The sequence below is a fragment of the Schistocerca nitens genome, chromosome 2 (assembly GCF_023898315.1).
Source record: "Schistocerca nitens isolate TAMUIC-IGC-003100 chromosome 2, iqSchNite1.1, whole genome shotgun sequence".
Classification (NCBI taxonomy): domain Eukaryota; kingdom Metazoa; phylum Arthropoda; class Insecta; order Orthoptera; family Acrididae; genus Schistocerca; species Schistocerca nitens.
Window position 1 is genome coordinate 194758662 of NC_064615.1, and position 22715 is coordinate 194781376.

At 42.3% G+C, this 22715-nt stretch overlaps 1 protein-coding gene across 3 annotated transcripts in view; it reads right to left on the reverse strand.

Annotated features, from left to right (window-relative positions):
- The window catches only part of LOC126235890 (ATP-dependent DNA/RNA helicase DHX36-like), a 273504-nt gene that overhangs the window by 125760 nt on the left and 125029 nt on the right, over positions 1–22715 (reverse strand). For all 3 annotated transcript variants that reach the window (XM_049944821.1, XM_049944818.1, XM_049944819.1), the window contains exons 8-9: positions 22287–22435; positions 22061–22174 (exon numbers count right to left, since the gene is read on the reverse strand). In XM_049944821.1, the coding sequence (XP_049800778.1) occupies positions 22061–22174; positions 22287–22435 (263 nt within the window). The remainder of the gene's footprint in view (positions 1–22060; positions 22175–22286; positions 22436–22715) is intronic.

Sequence of the window (22715 nt, forward strand, 5' to 3'; positions counted from 1 at the left end):
GTTATGCTACTGGTTTTCAGGTCCACATTATCATGAAAGAGTCCACTGCCCTAATTTTTTTCAGGCGCGGCAGGTACCTGTCTCACTGCACAACACTGTCATGGCCGAATTAGACCGTTTGATGTCGCATTCAGCCTATTTCTTCCAGTGAATGGGCTACACCACTGGTCATCATTCAGAAGCCAATGGGTAAGCTTGTCTCTGGGGTGTCTTCAGTGTCAAAATTAAAGATACATACCGTTTGCACAAATTGACAAGCTGCTCACGAAATCATCAGGCAGCCACTACTTTTCCAACACTGATTTTCAGAATTGTACCTCCAGCTCCAATTAGACAAGGCCACCAGGGGCCTTCTCATTGTCAATACAGCTTTTGGCCTACACCAATATCAACATGTGCCTTTTGGCATTGCTAGCACACCCATTTATCAGGCTTTGTTAGAGCAGCTGTCAGCCTCTGTGCCCACCTGCATCAATTACCTTCAAAATACCGTTGTTTTACGTTCCTCCATTGAAGACCACCTTATAAATCTCCTGAAGCACAGCAAGTGCTGTATCGTGTGTGAGATACAGAGGCGAGCGAGTGCGCCAGGACTTACCCCAGCTCAATGCTAGTAGCCCCACCTCACCTTAACGCATCTGCGTGTAGCGCACAAGTATTGCACCACAATTAAGTATAAAATTAAAAGTCAAACTTTACATTTAAAACTTTGTTAAAATATATTTCAGTATAATAATGTTTCAAATATCACATCTTTATGTACCTAGACTTAGTAGTTTCCATAAAAATGCAGTTTTAAGAAAAAAATAAGTGACACTAAATAATAAAGCTAGAAATCCAGAATTTGGTCGGAATGTGCCTGTAGAGCTCATAACTATGTGGTGCGAGTTTCAAAACCAAAGAGCAATAATTAAGACCAGAATCCATGTTTTTAGGAAAAATGAAAGGCACTAAATATTGGTCTTAGAAATGTAAAAATTTGTTTTAGGCTTCAGTTCACCCTAAAAATAATAATTGAGAGACCATGTTAAGCTACCTCTTACAGTTTTTGAGTAATTAAGTAAAAACCAATTTTGCAACTAAAATATACCCATTTGTAGTAGATTAAGTACCTGTAATTTTAAGAGTAGAGAATGTTGGCTAAGGCAGACGATAAAACCTACCAAATAAGAGAGCTATACCAAATTTTAGAGTTGTAATATTAATAACAGCCAATACAAATTCTAGCAAAGTTATGTTTCAGAGTTAATGATCTACCGTTAGTTCCACTACAAAAATTCTAGAAGGCAAATTTTTTATTCAAACGTGCTGAAACTTTTTCTGTGCTTTCAAACAACTGACCTGAATACATGTAAAAATTATGAAGATTCTGATTTAATTCCTAACTATGTCATTAAAGATTATGTGTCTGAGAAAGAGGTTGTTCTGAGGTTGCTGCCGTGTGTTAAAGCAGTAGGCAACACATGCTTCCTCGCCCGTCCGCTGTGGCACCTATCTAAATACAGCCCGAGAGGCAGTAGGAAGGTTCACTTCGCACTTAGTCACTGTAAGATCCACGTCTGTTAAATGTCGGATCACGCTCTACCTTGGATGACGTCAGAGCTGCACTGTGACAAAGCGTGTATTTTCAGTAAAAATGGATAGTGAACTCGGGAGGACTGTACACCATCCTGGATCAGTTAGAATTCGACAAAGTAACTGTTAGTGTGCCATCCGTGAGAATTACAAATCCACATGACAAGTGGTGACTATTATTTCATCTTTTATGGTGAGCATTAATTTTGAACATTTATTGCAAACTTTCATTTGATTATTATTAGTCAGGACGAAAGACAATCTGGTAGGAACGTACCGTAGAGGTCGCCTCTGGACTGCTAGTTGTGCTATTTATGACGGAAAGATTTTCTGTCGATTGTATATAGTGAATTTCAAAGTGCTGTATGTGAGACACTTTACTCAATATATGCATTAACTAGAACTTTATACTTACATTTAAAATTATAGTCCTAATCCTACTAGTAGAAGGAGAACAGAAACATTTCTGTCAGTAGGCTGGACCAGAATTTGGCGTGCAGACTGGAAACTAAAACTTTGTGTTGACCAAAAAATTTGTTGCCAGGCTCGCGTGAGAAAGATGGCGAACTGTAAAATTACCAATACTAATGCCAAACTTTAAACATTTATTTTACCCGCCGAACCACACTCCGATCGTTATTTTCTGTTTTGCAGTCTGCATGTCTCAAGTACAACCTTCACAAATCTCAATTTTTTTCAGCCGCCAATTGAATACCTACATTTTGAGGTTTCCCGCAGAGGGGTCAAGCCATGTTGTCACCATGTTGATGCAATTGAGGGGTTTGCTGTGGCCAACCCTTATTAAGAAACTGTAGGTATTTCTAGGTAAAGTTGCATACTACCGAACGCATCCACTGTCGCTCAGTCGCACATATAAATATGTGCCTTTTCCTGGACCCAGCTTCTGACTTAGTTTTCTTTGCTTAAATCTAAGCTTCAATATTCCCCATACCTGGCCACTTTTCCACCGGTTCAGCATCTTGTGTTCACTACCAATGCCTCTCAGCACGGTCTTGATGCGTTTTGGTGAACATATACATGGACGGGTCTGAATGACCCATTGCTTATGCTTCTAAGACTTTTAACTCCCACTCAGCAGTGGTATTCTCAGACTGAAAAGGAAGCTTTAGTAATTGTGTTTGCCCTCAAGAAATTTCACATCTTCATGTGTGGTCCTAAGTTCCATTTAATCATGGATCACAAGCTGTTGGTTTGTTCTTTTTAATCCTTGGGCTTCCATGCTGACAAGGTACCACATCATATGCAGTGGTGAGGTCTTCCCCTCCCGAGATCACTAATAGAATTACTGGCTGACAACGTAACATGCCAATGCCGATGTCTTGTCTCGCCTTTCAATCAGCCCAGACCCAGCATTCAATCAGGATGAGTTGCTTTGTATCTATTTAGATACTGAGAACCAGAACAGGGTTGATGGCTTTTCCATCACTAGTGCCACTATAGCATTGGCTGTCACTGTGGATCCTGTACTTAGTGGTCCTCTCTCTTGTGCAGTTATGGTTGGGCAGAAAATTGCCCGGACCGTGCCTCGGATGCCTTGCATAATTACTTCTCCCTCCAGACTGCCTTTCTGTGTTTGATGGGGTTCTTTTGTTGGCTACAAAGGACACTGCTCCCCGAGTTGTGATTCCCATTTCCTTACGCTGTGATGTACTGCTGCTTCTGCATCTCTGTCATTGGGCCACCTCTTGCACCAAAGCTTTGGCCCACTGGCATGTGTATTGGCTGGGCATAGATGGGGACATTAAGCAGCTTATCGCCCCTTGCAGTCACTACATTCACCATCAGGCGGCCCCGCAGGTGTCTGGTCGATATTTCAGCACCCCTGGAAGCATCTACATGTCGATTTTAGTGGGCCCTTCCTAAAACAGGTTTGGCTCATTGTAGTGGATGGCTATTACAAGTTTCCCTACATAGCGCGATGTCCATCCGTGTCTTAAGATTTTTTATTTGATGGACTTCTGTATACTGATAATGGCCCCCAGTTTGTTGCTTGAGAATTTGCATCTTTTTGTCAGGTTATTGGTGTTCACCATCTCACAGCTGTCCTGTTTCATCCTTATGCTAATGTTCAGGCTGAACACGCTTTTTCGAGTTCATACCGTCTCACTCAGTGGGAGAAAAAAGCCCAGTGGAGCTGCCAAATGAACACTAAGCATGGACCCTCCTTCACTTGTTGTATCTGCCTGTGTCACTGGCTCCTTAATAGTTCCAGCCGAGTGCGGCTGTCTGACTCACGGTTTCGGCCGCCAGCCAAACTGCGTTTTTGTGGTAATCGAGGGTCGCCAGGGCTGGCACCTGTGTGTTGTCCGCACTCCTGACAGGTGGACATCCCATTCACTTTGACCAGCTATGGTCGTGCATGGCAGGGTCTTTCTCAAAGGGGCCACCACCTCCCCCACCCCTGATGCCGCTAATGCCTATTCCTGTGTCACAGACAGTGCGGTTTGCACTGCAGTGAGGGTCCCTGCCTGGCAGATCGCTGCCTGGGGTTCCTGCCTCCGCTCCACTCCTCGAATGCTGTTGATGGTGCAGCGCCACTGCACCTGATGCCGCAACAGCCACCCCCGCGCCTCCATTGCTGGGTCCTGTGTGGCCATCGTCTCCAATGCTCCTTCTGACGCCTCCGGTGCTGACCGCTGACCTCAACAAGGACGTCGCTATGGAGACACCGTCCCTGGTCCTGCTCTATGGCCCTCACAAAAGGGGGGTAGGCATGCCAACCCATGCCCTCATCCATTCCACCCCTACTCACCAGTGACTGCCCACCACAAGTTGTAGCAACTGTCGTCGTCACGCAATGAAATGGACTTCAGATACATCATTGACACTTGTATTCTCAGTGTCTTGTGAGATCATTGCATTTTTTCTCACAGTACCAATGCTTTTTTTTCTTTCCATGAGGTTTTTTTGTAACATGTGGTTTTTCTGTACCACGCGTTTTTCCTGTACTGCGCATTTTTCCTGTACTGCGCATTTTTCCTGTACTGCGCATTTTTCCTGTACCGCGCATTTTTCCTGTACCGCGCATTTTTCCTGTACCGCGCATTTTTCCTGTACCGCGCATTTTTCCTGTGCCTAGTGTTTCTATGTATGCATGTGGTTTTCCCACACCATAGAAAGATGGAGTGATGTACCTTCACCGATGACGGGCACGATTTCAGAGATCATGCATCCATACAGCCCATTTATAGATGCCACCTGGGTCGATCCCCTGCCGATCTCTGGTGAGCCGCTAAAGAAACAACATCATTTAAGCGACCGTAAATGAGAGCTCGGCCATTTCTGTACCCTGTATTACTGTTGCTCAGACAATGTGTTCAGAGCTAAGCACAACCTGCACTTAACTGTATCTTATGTTCTGCTCTATAAAGCACTATGTTCCATAAATCGTGTTTGTTCTTGCTATAGCACGCAGTTTATAAGGCAAAATGTCTCTACAATAGTTGGATTGAAGGTAGTTTAACTTGTGAAGATCATAATAGGAATCAAAGTAGATGGTTTGAACTAAAAATGTTTGAATCTTAATGTATTCAAATTTTCCTGCCTTATGCCCGGCATTTAGAGGGACCAAAAATTATTATTGATGATAATCTCTCGAGTCATCTGTCACATAATTTAATTACACTGTGCCAGCAATATTACATTCGGTTTGTGCTTCTACCACATAACTCTATTCGTTTGGATCAGGTACTTGATGTGGCCTTTCTTAAATCTCCAAAAGTTGCATGGAGAAATGAACTAGATGACTGGAAAAGGAAGAGTACACAGGTAGTAGCAAAATTTGAATTTCATAGCTTGCTGAAAGGAGCTTTTGAAAAGATAGCTATCACTTCTAAATTTAATATTATATCTGGGTTAAGAAAAGCAGTGATTTTTCCTTTCTGCCCTGATAGTCATTTCACAGATCACAAAAGAAACAGGTAAATGATATCGACTCATCTTTCTTGGACACTAGCTTTCAAACTGCAATTGAAAGAGGTTTGTTCTAATGAGACAAAAGGAATGCAACATCAAGCAAAGCACTCAGCATTAAATGCAGGAGAAGGTATTGCTGTTAGGGACTTCAATGAAAACGATAGTGACAATGCTGAAAGCAGGGATTCTGTATCTAGTGATTCTATCTCCAGAACATCTAACAGTGATGTAGAACAGCACAAGTCAAATGAAAATGAAGCAGAGGACAAGGGGAAGAATGGCCAAGAATCCAATAGAAGTGATTTTGTCACATGAAACTATCTATGAAAAAATGATTCAAGCTTTTTTTATTACTTATGAAATGACATAAGCCCTGCAACCAGGCGACTAGCGCGAGTTTTTGTGTTCTTGTAAAGATAAATCATTTTAGATTACAAAAACAGATAGTTTAGTACTGATTACATGGTAAACAGTTGTATTAGTGTGCCTTTTAAGCATACCATTAAAGGTTTCATTTTTCTTTACATAATATAGCAGAAAATGCAAAAAGATCTACAGTCGTATTTTCTGTTTACTTTTTGCCGCAGCAAAACTATAGAATTTCGTTTAGTTGTTCTTTGCTCTCTTAAATAATTTAACTGTAGCGTACCTCTTCACTATTTAACTCACATTTCCGGAAAGTAGCGTAAAGTTTAGGTTGTTGTTCCAGAAACTTTGCACTGTTATTTTCATTTACACACAGTTCCGTATAGACCAAACTTGTGGAATCACATTCTCGTGTTTATCTGTAATTTAACTGACTTATTCTTAATAAACTATTACATTTATCATGAGTGAAAATGCTTGACTTGCTGTAGAAATGTTAGGTCGGGGCTTTGGTGTGATGGGTGCTGTAGTTTCTTCCATGTGGGGACTTTAGTGGCGTGGTAATACGGAAAGTAAATGAGATTCATCAGTGGTTTTGTAGGATATGTAGTAGAGATACGAAGATACTAGAACAGGAGGGGAAAATTGCCGCCCTTCAGGCTGAGTTACACAAGGCCAGGGGAGATCTTGACAGGTTAAGGAGGGAGAAGGGTAAAGAGAGGTGGAAAGTGGCAACAGGCAACAGGAGGAACAGACCTAGAACTTTGTCTGACAGCTTTGTGGTGAATGTAGAAAATAGATTTGACCTGTTGCTTCAGTTAGAAACTGGTGAGCCTCAAGCAGTTGCAGATGTAGACAGGGCACAACAAACTTTCAGCAGCAAATTGAAAAGTAAGAATGTAGGGAAATCAGTAAAGAGAAAGAAAGTAGTGTTGTTAGGTAGTTCCCATGGAAGAGGTGTTGGCCAACTTTTGCGGGATGAACTAGGATCAGAATACCAGGTCACCATTTTTTTAAACCTAGTGCTGATCTGGAGCAAGTGACAGAGGATTTAGGATCACTTTGCAAAGATTTCACTAAGGAAGACACCGTGGTTATAGTGGGTGGGCCAGGTAATAGTACTGACAGAGATCCTGGGTACAGTATAGAGTGTGACCTGGCCAAGATCGCATCAGCATTGAAGCATACTAGTGTTGAGTTTGTATCTATTCTTGGGCGCCATGACCTACCTAATTTGAACTCGTCTGTCAAGAGAGTTAATTTGGAGTTGGAATGGTTGCTTATGTTGGGTGCAGGGTCACACATTGGTGTGGTTCCTGTTGATTCTCTCAATCGGTGGGATTATACTAGGCATGGCCTTCACCTCAACAGGAAATGGAAGGGTAAACTGGCTGGGAAAATAGCAGGAAAGTTAAAGGGGGGAGGCACTGTGATGAGTGATAAAATATCAGTGGTTATAGGGTTCAGAAAAGACCCTTTTTTAGGGTAGGGAGGACAGAAAGAAACCAAATTTTAACAGAGGTTAGGACAGAGATAAACCTTCAGTTTGAGAAAGGAACCAAAAAACATAATTCTAGCTTATTACATCAGGATAGACAGCTATTGGTTAAGAATTTTTTCAACTATCAGCAGATATTTCAACTATACCCAATTTTACCCCCCCCCCCCCCCCCCCCTCCATGAACCATGGACCTTGCCGTTGGTGGGGAGGCTTGCGTGCCTCAGCGATACAGATAGCCGTGCCGTAGGTGCAACCACAACGGAGGAGTATCTGTTGAGAGGCCAGACAAACATGTGGTTCCTGAAGAGGGGCAGCAGCCTTTTCAGTAGTTGCAAGGGCAACAGTCTGGATGATTGACTGATCTGGCCTTGTAACACTAACCAAAACGGCCTTGCTGTGCTGGTACTGCGAACGGCTGAAAGCAAGGGGACACTACGGCCGTAATTTTTTGTGAGGGCATGCAGCTTTACTGTATGGTTAAATGATGATGGCATCCTCTTGGGTAAAATATTCCGGAGGTAAAATAGCCCCCCATTCGGATCTCCGGGCGGGGACTACTCAAGAGGATGTCGTTATCAGGAGAAAGAAAACTGGCATTCTACGGATCGGAGCGTGAAATGTCAGATCCCTTAATCAGACAGGTAGGTTATAAAATTTAAAAAGGGAAATGGATAGGTTAAAGTTAGATATAGTGGGAATTAGTGAAGTTCGTAGGCAGAAGGAACAAGACTTCTGGTCAGGTGACTACAGGGTTATAAACACAAAATCAAATAGGGGTAATGCAGGAGTAGGTTTAATAATGAATAGGAAAATAGGAATGCGGGTAAGCTACTACAAACAGCATAGTGAACGCATTATTACGGCCAAGATAGATACGAAGCCCACGCCTACTACAGTAGTACAAGTCTATATGCCAACTAGCTCTGCAGATGACGAAGAAATTGAAGAAATGTATGATGAAATAAAAGAAATTATTCAGATAGTGAAGGATGACGAAAATTTAATTGTCATGGGTGACTGGAATTCGGTAGTAGGAAAAGGGAGAGAAGGGAACGTAGGTGAATATGGATTGGGGCTAAGAAATGAAAGAGGAAGCCGCCTGATACAATTTTACACAGAGCACAACTTAATCATAGCTAACACTTGGTTCAAGAATCATAAAAGAAGGCTGTATACATGGAAGAAGCCTGGAGATACCGACAGGTTTCAGATAGATTATATAATGGTAAGACAGAGATTTTGGAATCACGTTTTAAATTGTAAGACATTTCCAGGGGCAGATGTGGACTCTGACCACAATCTATTGGTTATGACCTGTAGATTAAAGCTGAAGAAACCGCAAAAAGGTGAGAATTTAAGGAGATGGGACCTGGATAAACTGACTAACCCAGAGGTTGTACAGAGTTTCAGGGAGAGCATAAGGGAACAATTGTCACAAATGGGGGAAAGAAATACAGTAGAAGAAGAATGGGTTGCTTTGAGGGATGAAGTAGTGAAGGCAGCAGAGGATCAAGTAGGTAAAAAGACGAGGGCTAATAGAAATCCTTGGGTAACAGAAGAGATATTGAAATTAATTGATGAAAGGAGAAAATATAAAAATGCAGTAAATGAAGCAGGCAAAAAGGAATACAGACGTCTCAAAAATGAGATAGACAGGAAGTGCAAAATGGCTAAGCAGGGATGGCTAGAGGACAAATGTAAGGATGTAGAGGCTTATCTCACTAGGGGTAAGATAGATACTGCCTACAGGAAAATTAAAGAGACCTTTGGAGAAAGAGAACCACTTGTATGAATATCAAGAGCTCAGATGGAAACCCAGTTCTAAGCAAAGAAGGGAAAGCAGAAAGGTGGAAGGAGTATATAGAGGGTCTATACAAGGGCGATGTACTTGAGGGCAATATTATGGAAATGGAAGAGGATGTAGATGAAGATGAAATGGGAGATACGATACTGCGTGAGGAGTTTGACAGAGCACTGAAAGACCTGAGTCGAAACAAGGCCCCCGGAGTACACAACATTCCATTAGAACTACTGACAGTCTTGGGAGAGCCAGTCCTGACAAAACTCTACCATCTGGTGAGCAAGATGTATGAAACAGGCGAAATACCCTCAGACTTCAAGAAGAATATAATAAATCCAATCGCAAAGAAAGCAGGTGTCGACAGATGTGAAAATTACCGAACTATTAGTTTAACAAGTCACAGCTGCAAAATACTAACGCGAATTCTTTACAGACGAATGGAAAAACTGGTAGAAGCCGACCTCGGGGAAGATCAGTTGGGATTCCACAGAAATGTTGGAACACATGAGGCAATACTGACCCTACGACTTACCTTAGAAGCTAGATTAAGGAAGGGCAAACCTACGTTTCTAGCATTTGTAGACTTAGAGAAAGCTTTTGACAATGTTGACTGGAATACTCTCTTTCAAATTCTGAAGGTGGCAGGGGTAAAATACAGGGAGCGAAAGGCTATTTACAATTTGTACAGAAACCAGATGGCAGTTATAAGAGTCGAGGGACATGAAAGGGAAGCAGTGGTTGGGAAGGGAGTGAGACAGGGTTGTAGTCTCACCCCGATGCTATTCAATCTGTATATTGAGCAAGCAGTGAAGGAAACAAAAGAAAAATTCGGAGTAGGTATTAAAATCCATGGAGAAGAAATAAAAACTTTGAGGTTCGCCGATGACATTGTAATTCTGTCAGAGACAGCAAAGGACTTGGAAGAGCAGTTGAACAGAATGGATAGTGTCTTGAAAGGAGGGTATAAGATGAACATCAACAAAAGCAAAACGAAGATAGTTGAATGTAGTCGAATTAAGTCGGGTGATGCTGCGGGAATTAGATTAGGAAATGAGACGCTTAAAGTAGCGAAGGAGTTCTGCTATTTGGGGAGGAAAATAACTGATGATGGTCGAAGTAGAGAGGATATAAAATGTAGACTGGCAATGGCAAGGAAAGCGTTTCTGAAGAAGAGAAATTTGTTAACATCGAGTATAGATTTAAGTGTCAGAAAGTCATTTCTGAAAGTATTTGTATGGAGTGTAGCCATGTATGGAAGTAAAACATGGACGATAAATAATTTGGACAAGAAGAGAATAGAAGTTTTTGAAATGTGGTGCTACAGAAGAATGCTGAAGATTAGATGGGTAGATCACATAACTAATGAGGAAGTATTGAATAGGATTGGGGAGAAGAGAAGTTTGTGGCACAACTTGACTAGAAGAAGGGATCGGTCGGTAGGACATGTTCTGCGGCATCAAGGGCTCACCAATTTAGTATTGGAGGGCAGCGTGGAGGGTAAAAATCGTAGAGGGAGACCAAGAGATGAATACACTAAGCAGATTCAGAAGGTTGTAGGTTGCGGTAGGTACTGGGAGATGAAGAAGCTTGCACAGGATAGAGTAGCATGGAGAGCTGCATCAAACCAGTTTCAGGACTGAAGACCACAACAACAACAACAACAACAACCCGATTTCAACTCAGTCAATGTGAAATGTCAGGTATCTTTATTGCATCAAAATATTCGAAGACTGAGAAATAAAATAAATGAATTAATTATCTGCATAGATGAATTATGAGTCCTCAAAGCCAGCTGACATCATCTGCCTCTCTGAACATCATGTGACCACTGGTATAGAACTTTTAAGTCTTACAGGGTTTAGGTTAGCATCTCACTTTTGTAGAGCAGAAATGGAGAAAGGAGGAGTTGGCACATTCAGCAGGAACTGTCATAAATTTAAGAACATAGACATTCATAAATTTTGCTTAGAACAGCATATGGAAGCATGTGCAAAATAAGCAGAATTTCACAAAAAAATCCTTCATAATATTAAGTGTATATCGAGCACCTGCAGGTAACTTGAATCTGTTCATAAACCACATTGAAGCTGTACTGGCCCATTTAACAACCAAAAACAAAGAAATAGTGGTTGATGGTGATTTCAATGTAGATTTCCTTACAGACTCTCCCAATAAGAACTTATTTGAGTTAGTAACACTATCAGTCAACTTAATTCCACTGTAAAGTTCCCCACTAGGGTAGCCAAATGCTCACAAACAGCCATTGATAATATCTTTATAGAAAAATCCAATGAACAAAATTATATTACAAAACCAATAGTCAATGGCCTCTCAGACCATGACATGCAGTTCCTTCTGTTAAATGTTAATACTGAACAGGATATAAAATCTGTTAAATCTGAGCTCAAGAGGGTAATCAATAAGCCAAAAATTGATTATTTTAGGACATTCCTCAGGGACATTCACTGGACTGATGTTTACAGTGCTCATGGCATGAATGGAAAATGTAACACTTTTGCTAATAAATTGCTTACCTTATTTGAACACTGTTTTTCCCCAAAACTAACCAAGGTTAGAGCAATATATCTAAAAACAAATATGATGTAACTTACCAAACGAAAGCGTTGGCATGTTGATAGACACACAAACAAACACAAACACACACACACAAAATTCAAGCTTTCGCAACCAACGGTTGCTTCGTCAGGAAAGAGGGAAGGAGAGGGAAAGACGAAAGGATGTGGGTTTTAAGGGAGAGGGTAAGGAGTCATTCCAATCCCGGGAGTGGAAAGACTTACCTTAGGGGGAAAAAAGGACAGGTATACACTCGCGCGCACACACACACACATATCCATCCGCACATATACACACACAAGCAGACATTTGTGAAGGCAAAGAGTTTGGGCAGACATGTCAGTCGAGGCGGAAGTACAGAGGCAAAGATGTTGAATGACAGGTGGGGTATGAGCGGCAGCAACTTGAAATTAGCGGAGGTTGAGGCCTAGTGGGTAACGGGACGAGAGGATATACTGAAGGGCAAGTTCCCGTCTCCGGAGTTCTGACAGGTTGGTGTTAGTGGGAAGTATCCAGATAACCCGGACGGTGTAACACTGTGCCAAGATGTGCTGGCCGTGCACCAAGGCATGTTTAGCCACAGGGTGGTCCTCATTACCAACAAACACTGTCTGCCTGTGTCCATTCATGCGAATGGACAGTTTGTTGCTGGTCATTCCCACATAGAAAGCTTCACAGCGTAGGCAGGTCAGTTGGTAAATCACGTGGGTGCTTTCACACGTGGCTCTGCCTTTGATCGTGTACACCTTCCGGGTTACAGGACTGGAGTAGGTGGTGGTGGGAGGGTGCATGGGACAGGTTTTACACCGGGGGCGGTTACAAGGATAGGAGCCAGAGGGTAGGGAAGGTGGTTTGGGGATTTCATAGGGATGAATCAAGAGGTTGTGAAGGTTAGGTGGACGGCGGAAAGAGACTCTTGGTGGAGTGGGGAGGATTTCATGAAGGATGGATCTCATTTCAGGGCAGGATTTTAGGAAGTCGTATCCCTGCTGGAGAACCACATTCAGAGTCTGATCCAGTCCCGGAAAGTATCCTGTCACAAGTGGGACAATTTTGGGGTTCTTCTGTGGGAGGATCTGGGTTTGAGGGGATGAGGAAGTGGCTCTGCTAATTTGCTTTTGTCCCAGGTCGGGAGGATAGTTGCGGGATGCGAAAGCTGTTTTCAGGTTGTTGGTGTAATCGTTCAGGGATACCGGACTGGAGCAGATTCGTTTGCCACGAAGACCTAGGCTGTAGGGAAGGGACCGTTTGATGTGGAATGGGTGGCAGCTGTCATAACGGAGATACCGTTGCTTGTTAGTGGGTTTGATGTGGACAGGTGTGTGAAGCTGGCCACTGGACAGATGGATATCAACGTCAAGGAGAGTGGCATGGAATTTGGAGTAGGACCAGGTGAATCTGTTGGAACCAAAGGAGTTGAGATTCTGTAGTTCTTCTTCAGTGTGAGTCCAGATCATGAAGATGCCATCAACAAATCTGTACCGAACTTTGGGTTGGCAGGCCTGGGTAACCAAGAAGGCTTCCTCTAAGCGACCCATAAATAGTTTGGCGTACGAGGGGGCCATCCTGGTACCCATGGCTGTTCCCTTTAATTGTTGGTATGTCTGGCCTTCAAAAGTGAAGGAGTTGTGAGTCAGGATGAGGCTGGCTAAGGTAATGAGGAAAGAGGTTTTAGGTAGGGTGGCAGGTGATCAGCGTGAAAGGAAGTGCTCCATCGCAGCGAGGCCCTGGACATGCGGAATATTTGTGTATAAGGTAGTGCCATCAATCGTTACAAGGATGGTTTCCGGGGGTAACAGATTGGGTAAGGATTCCAGGCACTCGAGAAAGTGGTTGGTGTCTTTGATGAAGGATGGGAGACTGCATGTAATGGGTTGAAGGTGTTGGTCTACGTAGGCAGAGATAAGTTCTGTGGGGGCTTGGTAACCAGCTACAATGGGGCGGCCGGGATGATTGGGTTTGTGAATTTTAGGAAGTAGGTAGAAGGTAGGGGTGCGGGGTGTCGGTGGGGTCAGGAGGTTGATGGAGTCAGGTGAAAGGTTTTGCAGGGGGCCTAAGGTTCTGAGGATTCCTTGAAGCTCCGCCTGGACATCAGGAATTGGATTACCTTGGCAAACTTTGTATGTGGTGTTGTGTGAAAGCTGACGCAGTCCCTCAGCCACATACTACCGACGATCAAGTACCACGGTCGTGGAACCCTTGTCCGCCGGAAGAATAACGATGGATCTGTCAGCCTTCAGATCACAGATAGCCTGGGCTTCAGCAGGGGTGATGTTGGGAGTAGGATTAAGGCAAGGATTAAGAGGCAAGGCTGGAAGTGAGAAATTCCTGGAAGGTGTGGAGAGGGTGATTTTGAGGAAGAGGAGGTGGGTCCCGCTGTGACGGAGGACGGAACTGTTCCAGGCAGGGTTCAATTTGGATCGTGTCTTGGGGAGATGGATCATTAGGAGTAGGATTAGGATTATTTTTCTTCGTGGCAAAGTGATATTTCCAGCAGAGAGTACGAGAGTAGGACAGTAAATCTTTGACGAGGGCAAAGTCTACAAAGAAGCCATGGATTACTCAAGGAATAGGGGTATCTTGTAAAACAAAAAAATAACTGTATCTGTCAATCCAAAACAGTTCTGATATTGATGCTATAGCACATTACAAGCAATACTGCAAAATATTAAAGACAGTAATACAAACATCAAAGCAAATATATTACAAGGAAAAGATAGTCATATCAGATAACAAAATAAAGACAATATGGGATATAGTGAAGGAGGAGACTGTTAGAACCAGACATGAAGAGGGACAAATAGCATTAAGAGATGTGAATAGTGTTGCAGAAATTTTCAACGAACATTTTATAACTACGAGGTGCATTCAAGTTCTAAGGCCTCCGATTTTTTTTCTAATTAACTACTCAACCGAAATCGATGAAACTGGCGTTACTTCTTGACGTAATCGCCCTGCAGACGTACACATTTTTCACAATGCTGACGCCATGATTCCATGGCAGCGGCGAAGGCTTCTTTAGGAGTCTGTTTTGACCACTGGAAAATCGCTCAGGCAATAGCAGCACGGCTGGTGAATGTGCGGCCACGGAGAGTGTCTTTCATTGTTGGAAAAAGCCAAAAGTCACTAGGAGCCAGGTCAGGTGAGTAGGGAGCATGAGGAATCACTTCAAAGTTGTTATCACGAAGAAACTATTGGGTAACGTTAGCTCGATATGCGGGTGCGTTGTCTTGGTGAAACAGCACACGCGCAGCCCTTCCCGGACGTTTTTGTTGCAGTGCAGGAAGGAATTTGTTCTTCAAAACATTTTCGTAGGATGCACCTGTTACCGTAGTGCCCTTTGGGACGCAATGGGCAAGGATTAAGCCCTCGCTGTCCCAGAACATGGACACCATCATTTTTTCAGCACTGGCGGTTACCCGAAATTGTTTTGGTGGCGGTGAATCTGTGTGCTTCCACTGAGCTGACTGGCGCTTTGTTTCTGGATTGCAAAATGGCATCCACGTCTCATCCATTGTCACAACCGACGAAAAGAAAGTCCCATTCATGCTGCCGTTACGCGTCAACATTGCTTGGCAACATGCCACACGGGCAGCCATATGGTCGTCCGTCAGCATTCGTGGCACCCACCTGGATGACACTTTTCGCATTTTCAGGTCGTCATGCAGGATTGTGTGCACAGAACCCACAGAAATGCCAACTCTCGAGGCAATCTGTTCAACAGTCATTCAGCGATCCCCCAAAACAATTCTCTCCACTTTCTCGATCATGTCGTCAGACCGGCTTGTGCGAGCCCGAGGTTGTTTCGGTTTGTTGTCACACGATGTTCTGCCTTCATTAAACTGTCGCACCCACGAACGCACTTTCGACACATCCATAACTCCATCACCACATCTCCTTCAACTGTCGATGAATTTCAATTGGTTTCACACCACGTAAATTTAGAAAACGAATGATTGCACACTGTTCAAGTAAGGAAAACGTTGCCATTTTAAGTATTTAAAACAGTTCTCATTCTCACTGCTGGCGGTAAAATTCCATCTGCCGTACGGTGCTGCCATCTCTGGGATGTATTGACAATGAACGCGGCCTCATTTTAAAACAATGCGCATGTTTCTATCACTTTTCAGTCCAGAGAAAAAAAAACGGAGGCCTTAGAACTTGAATGCACCTCATATTACTGAAAAGATGGGGTTGTCTGGTTCTGTAGATGCTGCTATGGAATTCCTCAGACTAGACATTTCAAGTAACTTCCATAATATGAATTTGACGCTCACTACCCCAGCAGAAATAATTTCCATCGTAACATCTTTAAAATCAAAAACATCTAGTGGGTATGATGAAATATCAACAGAGTTAATTAAAGAATGTGATTCTGAGTTAAGTAACATATTAAGCTATCTGTGTAGCCAGTTGTTTATCAGTGGAATATTTCCTGAATGGTTGAAATATGCTGAAGTTAGCCATTGTTTAAGAAGGGAGATAAAGAAACAGCATCAAATTTCCGCCCAATTTCACTTTCGCCAGCATTCTCAAAAATTTTAGAAAAAGTAATGTACATTCGGCTTTATTACCATCTTATCTCAAATAACATACTGTCAAAGCTGCAGTACGGATTTCTAAACGGTTCTGATATCGAGAAGGCTATCTACATTTACAGTGAAAATGTGCTAAATTCATTACACAAAAAATTGCAGGCAACTGGTATTTTTGTGATCTGTCAAAGGCATTTTACTGTGTAAATCACAATATCCTTTTTAGTAAATTGGAATATTATGGTGTAACAGGAAATGCTGCAAAATGGTTAACACCTTATATCTCTGGCAGGAAACAAAGGGTGTTATTAGGCAAGAGACATGTATTAAGCTATCAGATATCATCCAACCGGGAACTAATTACATGTAGGGTCCCACAAGGTTCCATTTTAGGGCTCTTACTTTTTCTTGTATATATGAATGACCTTTGATCAGTAACATTACCAAATGCCAAGTTTGTTTTGTTTGCCAATGATACAAGCATTGCAACAAATAGCAAATTAAGTGTAGTCTTAGAAAGATCGGCTAATAAAATATTTGTGGACATTAATCACTGGCTCCTAGCCAATTCTTTGTCACTGAACTTTGAAAAAACACACTACATGCAGTTCAGAACTTCTAAGGGGTGTCCCACGAGTATACAGGGTGTTACAAGAAGGTAGGGCCAAACTTCCAGGAAACATTCCTCACACACAAATAAAAAAAAGATGTTATGTGGACATGTGTCCGGAAACGCTTAATTTCCACGTTAGAGCTCATTTTAGTTGCGTCAGTATGTACTGTACTTCCTCGATTCACCGCCAGTTGGCCCAATTGAAGAAAGGTAATGTTGACTTCGGTGCTTGTGTTGACATGCGACTCATTGCTCTACAGTACTAGCATCAGCACATCAGTACGTAGCATCAACAGGTTAGTGTTCATCACGAACGTGATTTTGCAGTCAGTGCAATGTTTACAAATGCAGAGTTGGCAGATATCCAGAATGAAGGTATCCCAACAGGAAGACGTTCGAAGCAATTGATCGGCGTCTTAGGGAGCACGGAACATTCCAGCCTATGACTCACGACTGGGGAAGACCTATAACGACGAGGACACCTGCAATGGACGAGGCAATTCTTCGTGCAGTTGATGATAACCCTAATGTCAGCGTCAGAGAAGTTGCTGCTGTACAAGGTAACGTTGGCCACGTCACTGTATGGAGAGTGTTACGGGAGAACCAGTTGTTTCCGTACCATGTACAGCGTGTGCAGGCACTATCAGCAGCTCATTGGCCTCCACGGGTACACTTCTGCGATGGTTCATCCAACAATGTGTCAATCCTCATTTCAGCACAAATGTTCTCTTTACGGATGAGGCTTCATTCCAACGTGATCAAATTGTAAATTTTCACAATCAACATGTGTGGGCTGACTAGAATCCGCACGCAATTGTGCAATCACGTCATCAACACAGATTTTCTGTGAACGTATGGGCAGGCATTGTTGGTGATGTCTTGATTGGGCCCCATGTTCTTCCACCTACGCTCAATGGAGCACGTTATCATGATTTCATACGGGATACTCTACCTGTGCTGCTAGAACATGTGCCTTTACAAGTACAACACAACATGTGGTTGATGCACGATTGAGCTCCTGCACATTTCAGTTGAAGTGTTCGTACGCTTCTCAACAACAGATTCGGTGACCGATGGATTGGTAGAGGCAGACCAATTCCATGGCCTCCACGCTCTCCTGACCTCAACCCTCTTGACTTTCATTTATGGGGGCATTTGAAAGTTCTTGTCTACGCAACCCCGGTACCAAATGTAGAGACTCTTCGTGCTCGTATTGTGGACGGCTGTGATACAATATGCCATTCTCCAGGGCTGCATCAGCGCATCAGGGATTGCATGCGACGGAGGGTGGATGCATGTATCCTCGCTAACGGAGGACATTTTGAACATTTCCTGTAACAAAGTGTTTGAAGTCACACTGGTACGTTCTGTTGCTGTGTGTTTCCATTCCATGATTAATGTGATTTGAAGAGAAGTAATAAAATGAGCTCTAACATGGAAAGTAAGCGTTTCCGGACACATGTCCACATAACATATTTTCTTTCTTTGTGCGTGAGGAATGTTTCCTGAAAGTTTGGCCATACCTTTTCGTAACACCCTGTACGCCTAACATACAATGACAAACAGATAGAAGAAATGGACAGTGTTAAATTCTTGGGATTACAGCTTGATAATAAATTCAACTGGGAGGAGCACACCACAGAAATGCTGAAGCGTCTTAACAAATCTCTATTTTCAATGCGAATTGTGTCAGACACTGGGGATATAAAAATGACAAAGCTGGCATACTATGCTTACTTTCATTCCATAATGTCATATCGGATTATTTTTGGGGTAATTCATCAAGCCAAGCTAAAGTTTTCCGGGCACAAAAACGTGCAGTAAGAGTTATATGTGGTGCGAACTCTAGAACATCCTGCAGAAGCCTGTTTAGGGAACTAGGGATACTAACTACTGCTTCCCAATATATTTATTCCTTAACAAAATTTGTCATTAAAAATATATCACTTTTTCAAACCGACAGCTCAATTCATGGAATCAATACTAAAAATAAGAATAATCTTCACAAGGATTTAAAGTCACTTACTCTTGTACAAAAAGGTGTGCATTATTCAGGAACACACATTTTCAATAACTCGCCAGCAGCCATAAAAAGCTTAACAACCAATGAAATCCAGTTTAAGAGAAGCCTAAAGGATTTATTGGACGCCAACTCCTTCTACTCTATTGACGAATTTCTCAGTAGGACCAATTGATTTGTGTGCAATATGGGAGATGCTGAGCCACGATAGGCACAATAAAAAGATTCACACAATTAAGGCCTTTGTCAGCAGTAGATACACACACGCACGCAAGCGCAACTTGCACACACACCTGCAGTCTCAGAAAGCTGAAACTACACCGTGAGCAGCAGCACCAGTGCATGATGGGAGTGGCGACTGGGTGGGGGTAAGGAGGAGGCTGGGGTGGGAAGGGGGAGGGATAGTATGGTGGCAGCGGTGGACAGTGAAATGTTGCAGTTTAGATGGAGGGTAGGAGAGAAGGTGCGGAGGGGGAGGGGTAAGTAGCGGAAAGGAGAGAAATAAAAATAAAAGAAATTAAAATACTGGGTGTGGCGGTGAAATGACAGCTGTGTAGTGCTGGAATGGGAACAGGAAGAGGGCTGGATGGGTGAGGACAGTGACTAACGAAGGTTGAGGCCAGGAGGGTTATGGGAACGTAGGACGTATTGCAGGGAAAGTTCCCACCTGCGCAATTCAGAAAAGCTGGTGTTGGTGGGAAGGATCCATATGGCACAGGCTGTGAAGCAATCATTGAGATGAGGGGTATCATGTTTGGCAGCATGTTCAACTACAAAGTGGTCCACTTGTTTTTTGGCCACAGTTTGTTGGCCATTCATGCGGACAGACAGCTTGTTAGTTGTCATGCCTACATAGAATGCAGCACAGTGGTTGCAGCTTAGCTTGTAGATCACATGACTGGTTTCACAGGTAGCCCTACCTTTGATGTGATACATAATGTTAGTGACCGAACTGGAGTAGGTGGTGATAGGAGGATGTATGGGACAGGTCTTGCATCTAGGTCTATTACAGGGGTATGAGCCATGAGGTAATGGATTGGAAGCAGGGGTTGTGTAAGGATGGACGAGTATATTGTGTAGTTTCGGTGGACGGCAGAATACCATGGTAGGAGATGTGGGAAGGATAGTGGGTGGACATTTATCATTTCAGGGCACGATGAGAGGTAATTGAAACCCTGGCGGAGAGGGTAACTCAGTTGCTCCAGTCGCGGATGGTACTGAGTAACAAGGGGAATGCTCCTCTGTGGCCGGACTGTGGGACTTTGGGAGGTGGTGGGAGACTGGAAATATAAGGCACGGGAGATTGTTTTTGTACAAAGATGGGAGGATAAATACGGTCACTGAAGGCTTCAGTGAGACCCTCGGTATATTTAGAGAGGGACTGCTCGTCACTGCAGATGCGACGACCACGGGTGGCTAGGCTTTACGGAAGGGACTTCTTGGTATGAAATGGGTGGCAGCTATCGAAGTGGAGGTACTGCTGGTGGTTAGTAGGTTTGCTATGGATGGAGGTACTGATGTAGCCATCTCCGAGGAGGTGGTCAACATCCAGGAAGGTGGCTTGTTGGGTTGAGTGGGACCAGGTGAAGCAAATGGGGGAGAAGTTGTTGAGGTTCTGGAATGTGAATAAGGTGTCCTCACCCTCAATCCAGATAGCATAAATGAATCTGAACCAGGTGAGGGGTTTAGGATTCTGGGTTTTTAGGAAGGATTCCTCTAGATTGTTACATTCCATCCTGGATTTTCCATTGTTTGAGATAAATATTCTGCACCATTTCAGTGCAGTAATGTGGTCATTGCAAATAAGTGTGTGTGTGTGTGTGTGTGTGTGTGTGTGTGTGTGTGTGTGTGTGTGTGTGTGTGTACAATCTAACTTCTGCACCATTTCAGTGCAGTAATATGTTCATTGTAAGTAAGTATTGTAGTAATTCTATTACATGTTTATTACCTCATAAATAAATATAAAAACTTTTTTTTAATTTTAAATTCAGTGCATTAGTGTTTGTAAAATTATTCTTTCATATAGTGTTCATTAAAAAAAAAAAAAAAAAAAAGATGATCATTCCACTTGGGACCTGTGGAAGGTACATTAGCTTATTTGTTTCAGTTGTAAATATTTGCCATGTATTATTATTTTTCTGACATGTTCCACATCCTGGAGGACCTCCTCACTATGGATCAATTGGAATGAAAGTAAATCTAACCTAATCATTTCTAAGAAAGAATGTTCTTGTTATTACTGTTTACTGTGCCTTTCTGGAAACTGAGGAAGCAACTGAGATTATTAAAAATGTTGAGTCAGAACAAAGGTGGTGAGGTAAAAATGTATTTGAAGGGATAGGTGATTATAATATAGAGTGAAAATCTATGTTGATAGTGTCATATAACTACTGGAATTGAAATTTGTTCCTCAACTTTCTTGACTGTGAGTGTTTTTATAGCAGTTTTGTTGGAATTTAATGCACCTATGAAAAATGTTTGGGATATAAAATGTAATATGATGTTGTAAGTACACTAATACTTTTTTTAAATTCAAATAGCTGGATCCACTACACTGGAAATAGTGCATTCATTTATTTTGCATACAAAATAAATTAGTGATCAGATTCACCCCACGTTGTGAGGTGAAGGTAATCAACAATTACAGTAAGGGCAATTATGAATTAACAATAAATTAATACATGAATATACCATGCTCATGGCTGTACAGTTAACACTTCAAATTTGTATTCTGACATTGCTGAAGTAAACAGACTTTTTTTTTTTTAAAAAAAAAAGCTCCTATTTTTGATTGGATTCACCCCAGCTTACCAGTACTTAGTACTGTTCTTCCTGAAGATAAGTAGTGGTCTGCAATTCTGTCTCCTTGTAATTTTACAACACTGAAAATTGTTATCAATCCATTCCAGCCACTAACTGTTACAGCTATCTGAGAGGCTGGGGCGACACAAAAAAACTGAGTAACATCATAATAGGAGAACCAATGTAAAACTTACATAGCAATGAAACATGTAATTATTACACACTTCAACATCAATCTGCTTTACAAAATAAGTGGGACTCTTTAAGATGTAGATATGTCAATAAAACAAATTATGTACTGTTTATGGGACTACACTTAAAATTTGTAAATTCTGACCTGATATATGGTGCTATCCAGTTCTCATATTCTTCCCTCTTATGCCTCTTTCTTGCTGTTGCAATATACCTCAAATAGCCTCTGTCTGAGTCATTACATATTGGCATAGTGAACCTGCAAAAGTTTTCCAGTTATTGTAAAACCTTAACTCCAACCCGTGGTTAACATCAGTATAACTGAAACTAAAATGAAACAGGAAAAGAAAAAAAAAGCTACAACGTTTTACCCAGTAATCTGCAGCACATCTTCCAGGTAAAGTTCCTGAACAGGATAAGTGAATCCCGGGATGTTTATGAGAGGACAGTTGTCGAAGTACCGAGAAAATGACTCGGCATTCAATGTTGCACTCATCAACACCAATTTAAGATCAGGCCGCTGCAGAAGATGCAAAAAATTAATATTGCACTAATCTGATGTCGCATGTAATTGTTTCTGAAATCACAATCCACACTAATACATTTCTGGCAACAGTACTAATACACACTTATTTTTACCTGTGGACTGTCATTCACAAAAAACAAAAATGGGCAAGAAATGCTTCAAAATGACAATGGTTCTGGCAAGTAACAAAAATGATAAGGATATCTACATACAAAGATTAAGACTTGGACGTGCAGAATCATGTACTTTTGCACAAGATACATAGACACAAAGC